This window comes from Typopeltis vanoorti, chromosome 11, assembly GCF_054136105.1.
Source record: "Typopeltis vanoorti isolate ZY-2024b chromosome 11, IOZ_Tvanoo_1.0, whole genome shotgun sequence".
NCBI lineage: Eukaryota > Metazoa > Arthropoda > Arachnida > Uropygi > Thelyphonidae > Typopeltis > Typopeltis vanoorti.
Window position 1 is genome coordinate 15281739 of NC_143559.1, and position 13108 is coordinate 15294846.

General features: G+C 35.8%; 1 protein-coding gene across 1 annotated transcript in view; it reads left to right on the forward strand.

The window, feature by feature from the left end:
* Positions 1-264: 264 nt before the first annotated feature.
* The window catches only part of LOC150101321 (uncharacterized), a 338470-nt gene continuing 325626 nt past the window's right edge, over positions 265-13108 (forward strand). The window contains exon 1 of the mRNA XM_090400766.1: positions 265-1118. Coding sequence (XP_090256892.1) covers positions 974-1118 — 145 coding nt within the window. The 5' untranslated portion in view covers positions 265-973. The remainder of the gene's footprint in view (positions 1119-13108) is intronic.

The window sequence follows — 13108 nt, forward strand, 5'->3', positions numbered from 1 at the left end:
CACCACCCCCTTCTCCCCCATCACTGTGACTTGGACTAGTCGATTATCTCTTCGCTGGGCGCCAACCGGCCGCTGTGTAGTAGACCACTGATGTTGGATACATGGCCCTGGGCAAACTACTCCGTCCGACCGACAGTTCTACCCAGCTAACCTATCGTCTTTTTTTCTTTCTTTTTTTCAGTCTCTCTCTCTCTCTCTCTCTCTGTCTTTCTATTTAGTGGTCGATGGTGGCGCCGTTCTACTGCTGCGGTGCAACAGCTGCCGTCTGACACACCGTGTCCTGAAAGTCGGGGTTGTTCTGTCCCAGAGACATGCTAGCGCAGGACGTCCGGAGTGCTTCAGTTTCAAAAGACACAGGCAACTACCTGGAAGAAAAATGACACTGGTTAGCTGTATTGGGAGCAGCGGAAGAATGCCTTATCGCCACCTGTAACTGGAAGGATTTGACCCTGTTAAAATAGCCTCGGGAGTTGAAATAATTTCCATTTTGCATTCATCGACTCCAAACGGTGCATATTTTAAGCCCTCGCTATTCATCAGTCAATTTACCGGATCGAGATCCCGATGTAGAGAGGATGAATGGTGTTCCGTGCAGGTTATGACCTCTAAAACAGCACTGTATAAGGAACAAGTGTTGGAGTAACTTCACACACACAAAGTAACCGTTTTCGTTACATAGCGAAACATCAGCTGTGGTATTTCTTCCTTTCTGTATCGGGATGTACACGTAACCTGCTGAATGTTACCATGAACTTCGAACCGCCTCCACACCATGCATTCGCCCCGCCCATTCAGTCAACCACTGAAACTCATTGATGGCGGCCCACGCACGAGACTTAATACTCTGTACCCTATCAAACTACCATATCCTCCTGTTCCTCAGCACCTACCTTAACTGGTCAGCGACGGACAGCGCCACCCGAATGTTGTGTACACTTAAGAGGGAAGGTGGATTCCCTGAAACAATAGCACTATGATTCGAACTCAGAGTTTGTCCTACAGGACTAAGGAATGTTGTCAAGGCAACACAGTGATGGATAAGTCCCAGATGAGACAAGATGCTGCCGCTAGTCAAGATTGCGATTCCGATGACTCATTAAAGTGGGAAGACTTCTTTGGTAAGGTGTCTTTTTTTTTTTTTGTAATAGTTAATAGTAGCATACCATTAATGTAAAAAAAAAAAAAAATCAGTTCATTGTCCTCTTTCGTTGGCAATTAATAGTTGGCTAACTGTTGCTTTTGTCATATGTTGAAGGAAGTGTGAGAATGATTAGAAAAGTCTTTGCTTTTACTATTCCTATGCATTATACCAATCTTAGGAAGATCATTATATAGTTGACTGAAAATTATTAAGCATTTTTGATTATTCAGCTTTTTTTTTTAATATCTTAACGCTAGCTATTCTTACTAGTCTGATATGTTTATTATTGGTTACGACTAACTATTATTATATCCTGTGGAACAAATTACGTGATTGGAATAATACTTCAAGTAACAAGATTATGTCCATATGGCGTCGATATACTCGTGTGTGTGTGTGTGTGTGTGTGTGTGTGTGTGTGTGTGTGTGTATATATATATATATATATATATATATATATATATACTGTACACACATTCGGTGGCGGTGACTCGCATTCCTTTGTGTGAGTGGCCACGTTGTCTCTGTAGACCGACTTCCGGAAAGTAGAAGGATTCTTCTGTAGCTATAAATGCATGTTTTCACGTTTCTTTTATTATTATTTATTTATTATTATCATTATTATTATTTTTTTTTGCTGTTGTTGTTGTTTCTTCTGATTTCTTGTAGTACATTTCAGTTCGACTTCTTAAGATGACTGTTCCTTGCTTGAATATTGTACAAAAAAATTGTCCAATTCTGTGACAATATTTAAATAGTAATAAATACCTGATATTACTTAAGTTGGTGATCGGAATCACAGGCGCTGCAAGTGAAGCTATGTGGTTGCTGTAAATGTTAATTACGTGTGTTCTCCGACCGGTTTGCCTTATTTGAGGAATGAAAAACTCTGGTTTTCTTGAGGAGGAACTCAGCCATCGTGTGACATCGGATAACTTATCTTCAGTTGAAAAGCCCTTATAATTCATCGTGTACTAGACGGGATTCGAATCCACGTCTTCCCAATGGAAGGTTACATTTCGACCGCTTGGGAAGGATATTAAATGAAAAGGCTGCGTGCTAACCTTCCTGGTTGGTCAGTTGGATAGATTTTCTACTGTACTACTTCGTGTAGATTCAAATCCCACTGTGACACGGAGGCTTGTGTATTTCAGGTGCAGATGATTTTATTTTCAGGCCACCAACGCCATCCTGTTTATTGGAGGTCTGAAATAGTTTTCAGGTTTTCTAGAACAGCATTCTGGGTTAATCTAACCGTGTTGCTCACGTATAGTCCTAATGTTTTGCAGGTTTAGAGTCTTTCGAATCCGGAATTATATATATATATAAAAATGCTATTTGCAAGTATGTAGTAAAAATTCTTTCTTTGTTGAACAGGCGGTGGGGAAAGAAATTCTTAATCGTATCTGTGATCTGGTACAGGATTTGAATGGTTTATGCGATGAATTTTCATGATACTGATATGATAGTTCATACTAAAATCCATTTTGAAAATACAAAATTCGTAAGTTTGTCTATCTGGTAAATAGCATCTCTTCGTCAACCGACAGGATATAACTGCTAATTTTTCAGTATCATGATTGTGTATGTATTTAATAGGTGGCGGTCCGTTTTTATCGCCCGGTTGTGAAGCATTTCAGTGAATTATTCCATTGTTCGGACTCTCGCAAAGTGCTATATGGAAAAATTTGAACAATTTTGCTCTTAACATCGATCTTTGTCTTTCATGACACAATTTTCTTGTGGTTGCTTTTAATTACAGCCTAACAACTGAGGCCAATGTATTAAATGTGTTGTTCTGTCTAGTTTGCCTGTTTCGTTGGAGGAAAGACCTTGCTGCCTTAGTATAAGTGGTACAGGGCTTGCGAATTGAGTTGGTTCCAGGAAATAATTACAAATATCTACAAGACCTTAATTTTGTTCATCCCAGGAGTAGTTTGCTTAAATCAAATCAAAAATTAAATTAAATCAAACCACTGTAGCCCCTCCGTAAATCTCTTAACTTTAATTTAACCTTTTAAACAATCAACTAAATTGCCGCCTACAGTTCTACCTTTTCGGGCAGATTTTTGCCATGGTTCCAGGGATCTTCACATCATCTTGTATGCCAGAAATCAATCGCCATAAGGCCTCTGCTTAATCGTGCACACACCTTGCATTTCACAAATTCCATTCTTAAAATAAAATAATTCAAATTGATTAGAACGACATTAATGTCTAATGACAAGTTTTATCAAGTGACAGTTTTATGCATAAATCTGTGAATAATTAGATACACCGTGCTGAAGGGATAAATTTCGTGATTCCTAATAATTTCGTATTGCTAATCTTTCAAGTTTCGTCAGTGTTGAGGTTCGAAAATTGGTTCTTTCCTTCTTAGATCCCCTCAAAGGACGAATGACCTCATTTATACTATACTGGTATTTATCCCATGTTCTGCTATAGGTACACGTGAAGATCGGTATCTGTCAATATAGAAGAATACCAAAGCTATATTCACTGCTTGAACTATGAACTTGCAGCTCATTTCCTTTTTTTTTTTTTTTGTTAAGGCTGTAATAAGAAGTTACATTGATCCATTATCAAGGAAATAAGTCTCCGTTAATCACAAATTTTAGAAATTATTTTTATGAACTTGCAACACAGCTGTCAGTATTAGATAGATCAAAGGTTAGTAGATTGGTAGAGCGTCCGCTACTAATGTGGCTCACGAAAAAAGTTAAGCAAGTTTCAGCGCGGTTAGTAGTTGGAGGAGATCGATCGTTCGATGCTGTTGGCACACTCTCCCTCGATGAGTTTTTGGACTCCCTGGAGTGGAGGTGTCACATAATAATAATTATTATTAGTAGTAGTATTGTTGTTTTTGTTTTGCGGTTCAGCTAGGACCACTCTGCTCTATTGTATCATATATAGTCGCGAATACCAAGAAAGCGACATTCTTTTGTATTCGGTGTGGCTTTCAGGATATTTTTAAGAAACCTTTCTGCGAAATTACCACGCAGTTTATGTAGTATATAAGTATGCAGAGATATTTTTCTTTTAATATCTTGTTGTTATACTTCAAGACAGTTATCACATTCCGACAAAACTGACTTGATGAGTTCTAGGCAGCAATCAAATTACGAGCCACGTCAGGCGAACTTAGTAAAATCAAAAAAGGTAAAATTAAAAAAAAAATAAAAAATAAAATAAAGATTCTAATGTTTGAAGCTAAAACTGAATTAATGTTATCTGAACCTTAGCTTAATCTAAAACAAAAGTAATTCAATTGAAAAATAAGGAAAAAGAATTCATTGTATTTACGGTCCATTTTATTTACCGTCTGACTCAAAACTCATCAAACCACAATCATACAATTTCTTCCTGGTCTTTCATTCGTCTTCCTTCCCCCCGCACTCCAGTCTCTAGGACAAGGAATCAGTGTATTGCCAAAAATTGCATGCTGTGTTCACAATTTTTGCAACTTAAAATATGAGAGATTCTATGACCTTTCGTGTATGAGAATGATTTAAAAAAAAAAGGAAAAATTACAATAGTCGTTTCACTGTACAGACCTGTTTGATACCCATTTTCGTTTCGGATTAGTAATGACATATACCAACAGTGAAACAACACTTACAAGTGTCTACTCTTGAAATATTTCTTATCTACGGCTAGAAGGCTGAAGTTTGAAGAAAAACATCAAAAAAGAACAAACCAATTTTGAAGTTTGAGTTTAAAATATGTGTGGAATGATTCTTCCACGATCTTCAAAAATGGTTAATTCTGTTCAGTTTATTGGGCAGACTTTACACCCAGCAGTCCGTACAACGGACATATAAAGATTCTAATGTTTGAAGCTAAAACTGAATGAATGTTATCTGAACCTTAATGAAATATTATACATTGAGTTTGCACACTAGCTTAAATTCCCTCTCTCCCGTATTAAGAATATTTTCTTTGCACTCTTTTCCTTCAGATATTTTCACAGGTAATACGTTTGGTTCATGAAATTAATAAATTGTTAATATTAAGTGACTTTATTCAGCAGTATTAATAATAGTAAATAATTAAAGTGCTGATACATAATCAACAGTACTACTGATTAAAATGATTAATAAATTAAGTTATTTGGACATTACTTCGCGCTGTCCCTGTTATAACAGGTTTTCGAGGCTCTACAAAAGCCTTCGACTGATACGTCATGCTAAATGGAAAGAAAGAAAAAAAAAAACACGTCTTTTTAAAACATTCCTATCGACGAAGAAAACAAATTTCTGAACACATGATTGGTCATCTTATATGAAGAATGGGGAATTGTGGATAAATAAGTTCGTAACAACAAAAAGATTGAGCGTTCTTCCTGAGAAATAAGATAAACCTAAATTTCCTTCCAAGTTATGTAAATCTAGACATGTAACTGTCTAGCAGCACGATGGTGCGCCTGCCCTGCTCTGATATGTTAGACGTCTGACGTTACTGACCTTGGACACTGGTAAATATAGACTTTCAACCTCTCTGATTTCTGTCCACTCGTACGGTTACATTAGCAAAACATAAATACTGCCTTAGGTAAGATAGAATTTCAGACCTAAAGATAAATTATTTGAAATTTTCGGAGAAGAAAACTGCTCTTACAAATGATTTACTCGGTAAGAAATACAAGGTACTTTTGTTAATTAACGACCTTGTAGTGCTTATCAAACTCTTCAAGAAATCACTCTTAAAACAGAAGTGATGACATACGTTTTCTTATACAACGAAATTTGTTAAGCGAATATTGAATAGGGACTCTTGATGATATCAGGTGAAACTGGTGCTGTGGAAATGAGGTCTTTTGCGCTTAAAAGTTCTGAATTGGAACATTCATGCGCCATATTAATTTAGAGCAGAATGCTCACACGAGGTTGTCAACTTTTATTTTTCTATATTAGGAGACATCGCTTGGTGTGCTTTCGGAATTTTACATTTGAAAAAAATGGAACACTAAATTTTTTTTCCCCTCAAAGATTAAGAAAATAACTTCTAGAATGAAATGAAAAGCATAATTCAGATTTAATAACTTCTGTACTGACTCAAAAGAAGTACTTAGTTTATATTATGCCAAATTAATCATAGCTTACAATGCAACATATATTGTATGTAGGTTCGTTTTCAGGGTTGATGCCATGCCATTTCGGAAGAAAAAGCTAATCCTAACATTGTAATGACATTGATGCACACCTGCTCTTCATGCGTAATTAGAGTGAATTAGACAATTTCATTGCTTATGAATTATTCATTCTTTCCTTATTAAAAATCAGTCATCAGAAAAGAATGCACGATGACTGATATATATTTACCTCAGTTACACTTGTTATTTTCTGCAATTCTAATCAATAAATTAGATTTTCTTACCTCACACTTAACAGTTTGTCTTTTTTTTTATTTTTATGTAAATCCCAACTACTATAGGCTGTAAACCTATACAGCACATTAATATGAATAATGGTATTAGTAGTGGATTATCGAGGAGTTAAATAATCTGTAAAGAAACTCCACTCCAGAAACATGGAACTTTTTCAAGCCACTTCAGTCTTCCAGTTCATTTGCTATTAAAAAAAAAAAAAAAAAACTGTGTCCCCAGTGGGATGCTAATCCACAACTTTATGATTGGAGAGTGGAAGCGTTACCCACTTGGCCAACCAGGTTCACCTACCGATGAGGTAGATGCATTTAATAAATACCCCTTCCCCACTCCATTGTTCAGTTTAGTTAGGCTGGTTTAGATTAGTTCAAATTGAACTAAACTCTGAGCCTAATAAATGAATTCATCTGCTGTGGTGTATGTCATTAATGTGGGTCATCGCCATATAGCTACAGCGCAGCGCTCACGGCTTACTCATTACAGCTCACTTATTACAGTTCATTTTTTTTTCTATAATTACATAAATACACCTGCATTGATTTTTCTTTCGTATTTTTTTTCCAAGTTTAGAATTTCATGTGTGATTATGCCGGATACCTTGTAGGTGTAGTGCTAATGCTTATAATTATACAGTGTTCAACGTATTCTGTATTCGCAAAGAGCAGTTTGTTAGTAGTTATATCTAAACAATAATAATAAATCATTTGGTAGCTGACTGATTTAACATCGTTTCAGATTAATACTCGACTAAATCGTCCTTTGGCTCGGTCTAATCGGTCCAATTTCTATGTAGAAATGGTTAGAAATAGAATAATAGGAAAACAGATATAAGCAGTTATTGATTGCGCTTAAGTCTAGTTATAATAATTGCAGTTCATACTGAACGACGCACTTTTAACATGAACGAAAAAAAAAAAAAAAATCAAGAACGAAGAAACGAGCGACTTAATGAGTAAAGTGGATAATTACTTCAAACCGAGGACCTGTTATAACGCGTAAACCCACAAGCGACAATTCCCAATTTTAAATCGGCAGAGCCATTTGAAGCGAACTTGAGCAGTGTGATTTCCCCTTCCTGCTGCAAGACAGCAGACTCATGTTGTTGTTGTTGTTTTTTTCTTCTTTGTCGTTTTTTATCTGTCATTTCTTGGATAGGAGGACTTAATGTGAATGTTGGTTTACAAATATATATGGGTAATTAAAAATATTTTAGTTTCCTTTATGGTTTGATGTAGAGCCGAATGAGCTACGGAGGGTAGCTCATTCGGTTTTGACAATACCGTTCGGTTGTCAGAACGCTTTTGAAGTGAAAAACGCGTAAACTCGAGTTTTTATCCAGCATACAGGCAAACTGGTTAGGAGAACACGCGCAATTTACATACAAAGTATAGTTATAGTCGTAGAACTAACCACTTGACATGGTTACGAAATCGATACCTTGGACGGTTATGGTTGCTTAATCCCTTTTTTCTCTCTCCTTTGTAAATCATTTGGGATTAAAATCTACCGCAAGATCTTTTAACTGCCGCAGTGTCACTGCTTTACTATCAACTGTTGATACTAACTGTTGTTTCCGTTATTTTCACAACCGCTCTCATTCCACATTTCAATTATTTTTGAATCCTCAATGATTACATTTTTTAATATACTCCGTTTAGTTCCTAGAATATGAATATTGTGCTCAATAAAACAAATCCTCCAATAATGAAATTGGCAACCTTCTGCCTTGAACTCTTTAACTGTTCAAATACAAATCTCACGAGTAAAATGTTGCCATCCATCCCTTTCTCAACTGTATATACACAGTTATGATTCTCAAGTGTTTTCTTAACATTATGTAAGCCTATTTTTAGTCCTTGTAGTGCATTATGTTTAAATGAGATCCGCTATTGCAGTCCACAGTGACCCCATATATTGGATGCATTAATATTTCCCACCCACTGCAGGAAGTGCACAAAGCCTTGTGTGTTATCTACTAGAAACTACGATGACAGTCAAAGGCTAACCGTTGATCGTAAGATTGACACGTCAGACGCATTGAGGTTTTCTTCGGGGAGTAAGGCGGCAAAGTGGCGTCATAGTTGTCAGCACTCGGGCGCCGAATTTGCCACATCCACTTCAATGATGCAACACATGGTCGAGTGTGAAACTGAAACTAGTTGGATACGCAATGAGCTTTTATTTCTTCGTTTGCTGTAGCACAGGACCATTTCGTGCACTACACAACAAGCTAAGGATCAGAAGAAGAGGCTGAAACTACCACAAAACAATGAGAGCTCTGAGGCTCAGTGTGTGGTAATAATATAACGTACTCGAATAGCTATAGGCCACAGAAAGACTCCAAAATCAGTTAACAGTACAATGGAAAAGTTAGCAAATTAGGTGTTCGATGTCAGGATGGTAGGAAGAGACCCCAGAGGATCCCCCAGATTTAGGTGATTGATGTGGTTAGTAGCGCCTAAGAAGATACTTTTTTTTTTAATGGGGAAAAAAAAAAACTTTTCGATAATTAAACTGATCCAAAGGAATATTTTATGCTGCGTTATAACGAATCAGTATCGGTGAGGGACACATTAAAAGGTGGGGATGGGGTAGAAGAAACGGTTGAATCTGTATTTGATACTGTATAGCAGTTGACGTTATTATGTATTTTCAACCTGAAACCACTTTCTCATTGTCAAATATATTCTTGATACTTTATTTTTTACTTTTATCTATTTCTTTTTATATATACACACGAACGATTACAAGGATTATAGCACATCGGTGCCGCGTGTGGGTAGAGGACAGTTTTTTTCCGGGTATGTATGATTTGTTTCGAAATGTTTATGAGCTAGAAAAAGAATTGTGGATACTGGCATAGCCGCAGAGGTTTATATATATATATATATATATATATATATATATATATATATATATATATATACACACACACACACACACTGAAGGCGAGCGACCTTGGATATACCACATAAACTAATTTGCGATTTTCATTGACCAAAATTAGTGAATTATAATTTTTGAATCTATTTTGATATAATGCTCCTTTCATATAGTGATATACACATGTTAAAATCACCGCCCTCCGTTTCAACATAAATTATACTGTGCTCAGTATTCGTAAAGATTGCGACGTACTTTCAGTCAGTGTTGATCTCGCTGATTATCCGAGCGCCGAATGAATTTTTTCAGTGCTAATCGAGTAGTGATATTTTTCGCTGAAATGGTTGGTTTGAAATGACAAGAAGCACTCTCTGTTTGAAAAAAAACAGTTGTTTATTTTTCTGAACGTCACGAAAGATAGATCGATCTGACCACCTCCATGTTCATTTTCTTATTTGCAGATCCTTCTTATCATTATCTTTCCCTCTCTCTTACCGTCTGCTATTCGGAAGTCCGGTTGCTAACATCTACCCAATAACCCCCCCCCCCCCAAACACACACGTGTGTGTGCGCGCATAGGCAAGTTCTTTGCCTGATTTCACATTGTTTCTTATGATGACTTAAAAACTGGGAAATTCCATAGATGTAAGAAGGATTTCTTAAATATATAAATAAATAAAAAATAGGAGATTCGCTACTTTTTATTTATTTATTTTTGGATCATATGGGCTTTACCACTTATGGCATTGTTGAGCACCGAGAATTTTTCTTGGATTTGCTTCTCTGTTATTGACGGTTATTTATTTTTTATTGTCTAAACGACATGCTCTAACTTTCCAGCTGCATTTCTGTTAATTAGTGCATTTATGAATGGTAGTTTCTTTCTATTTATTATTAGAAATCAGGAATCTCTCTCTCTCTCTCTCTCTCTTTCTGTTTCCTATGGAGTTTTTGTAAACCTGTTTTGGAGGGTAATCAATCTCCTTTGTTGTAGTTGGGTTATGTAGTTCTGTATGCAGAGGTTAAGATTTTATGATTCGTAGAAAACATCGACCTGTATCTACATATATTCTGTTCTTAAAACCGGTAAGCTCCACTGTTGCATTTTATCAGTAACTTAGCTGGTCTCAGCATAAATAGTTCTGTGTCGACTATATATTTTATGTTACTGTTCACCTGTGCTTTTTGTAAAGCAAGGCGCCGGTACTCATTCTTTGCTAACAGGAAAATTTTTTAAATAAAATGATATGAAAAGAAATAAAATAATGATATTTTTACTTCAGTGTAGTAATGTTTGGGGATAAGAACAATAAATTAAGTATATAATACGCAGTTTATTAAGCATAAATTTATTGTTCAAGTATATAAAAAAATAAGTAAAATGTATGCGATAATTTTATATTAAAATTTTATATAACAAATAAAGTTTTACATAGCAGATATTTTAACAATAGATGTAGTGAAAATATAAATTTAATTAAATAGCTTATTTACATAAGGGTAAAAGTGTAAAAATTACTGAATATTAAAAATTGCGAAATGTACCGCATCCATATGTCGCACTTCTCTGTTAATGGTGCCTGTACGCCATCGTTGCGTGTCGTCCCCCCCAAAAAGGTACTGCTATTGACTGTTATTTGAATTAAAAAAACAAACAAACTATGTATTTAATGATTCAGAGCACTTAAACAAATTTTTTTAATCTGTACCTAGAGAAAGAAAGAAACTTCTACAAATAGTACTGCTTGATATATATATAATTTTTGTAGCTGCTGTGTAACATTTTTTTTCCCAGGTATTCCCATGTAGGGATTTGTAACAGCTTTAAAACCATTATACACAGAAGTTGAGATACTCATTAACCATTTCTAGTAAAGGTGACCATATTAAAATATTCGACTATGGAATACTGGTTAAGAAAATTGCAGGTTAATGATAAGTGAAGTTTTACATCAGCTGGACAACATTAACTATCACGATGGCCTTTAATTAGAAGCATGATAGCAGTTATTATCTCGAAATGCAACCTCGAGCGAGTACTCCAAGAAACAGATGCAATGATAATTGCATGAACTCACCACAGTATTAAGCATCCACAAAACTGCGATGTCAGACGTTTCTGTTACTAGCAGAATTATTTATTTGAGCATGCTTTTGGGCCATTTATTGCTGCTACGGCAACTCCCATTAGTCGAGGCATCTTTGAATCCACAAGGTGTACCAGTTTTGTTAAACACATCTCGCACTATGATTCCACAAGCGCTTACTGGAATTTAAATCTGATCGCTGAGGGAACTTTGAACACGTACAGAGTCTGTAACATATTTTTCAAACCATTCTAGCACTGCTTTGACCCCTGTGAGCTTTAACATTATTTCCTGAATCAGTCAAAACAATTCCGAAGAAAGGTGAACGTAAGTGGGCGAGTAACATTGCTCAAGTGGACTGTGGCTTCCTGAACTGCGTTCCTAAACTTCTTTGACGTCAACGTTTTCCGAACTTTCACGCTGCCACCATCGTCCCGGACTTTTTCGCGAGTCATGAAAATCCAGTGTCAAAGTGAGCGGAAACGCAGGTGGCATTATGTATATGAATCCCCGTGTTTGTTGTGTATATTAATGACGAAAACAAAAAATATGCCACAGAGTGTCGACTACAAAAATTACTATATATAAAAAGCTGCATACTATATATAAAAAGTTGCATAACTGGACTGTGACCTAAAAGTCGGACTTATGAGCTCCAGAATTGTTGCTGGAGTCGGCAGATTGCTTAGGACTTTCTCACTCTTTCAGTTTTGCTGGACTGGTCAAATGGAAAAGATCTGCATGGCGCATTAAAAGAGGAAGCGGTGCAGATGCGTTGCAATATTACGGACGATTAATCGCGCATAAACAACTCCTCCCCTTTCCTCTTTATGAATCCTGCCGACAATAGAATAAATATAAATTATTATTTTTATTTAAATATTTCTCTTTAAATTTTTCGTGTATGATACCTCTTAATCTTGGTCTTTTCTTTAATACTTGGTTAACAAAAATTATCACAAGCGGACTAATTTGCTATAAAACCATGAATCTTATTTTTTTTAGGGGAAAACTCCTCTTCGGGATCATCCCAAAATTCAAAAATATTTCTTATTATAATATTCATTCCGTTATATATAAGTATCTGGAATTCTTACTACCATCTGGTATACGACTCAAGAGATTCGCCGATTAATGCACATTCACAAAGATATTGATATTAATAATGTAAATTAATAAATTTGGACTATAATTATTTGTGTTACTTTCTTTTAAATGAATGCTGTTATGAAAGCTGAATCCCCCCCCCCCCCGCTAGATATTTCTGCTAATTCTCGGGTTCGTAACTATTATTTCGGATATATAATAGTTCAGTCTTTAGCCTTTCCAGTCTTTTAAGGAGCGATATTAATTTTCATAAGCCCAGTTGTCCTTTATAAAGTAGCACTCCACTATCCCCTTGTCAGATGTTTTTTTATCCTAAAGTTATTTTTGGAAATACTACATTGAGTTAGCAATTGGTATTATATTAGAATAACGCTTTTGTTTACTTTTTTTTTTTTTTCTTTCGGCCGATTTCTTAGCTCTGTCTTTCTATTATTCAGAGGCACCTTTGTTCTGAAACATTTTTCTTCTGAGGACCTCGCCAGTGGTGTTAATGGATAAGAAGCA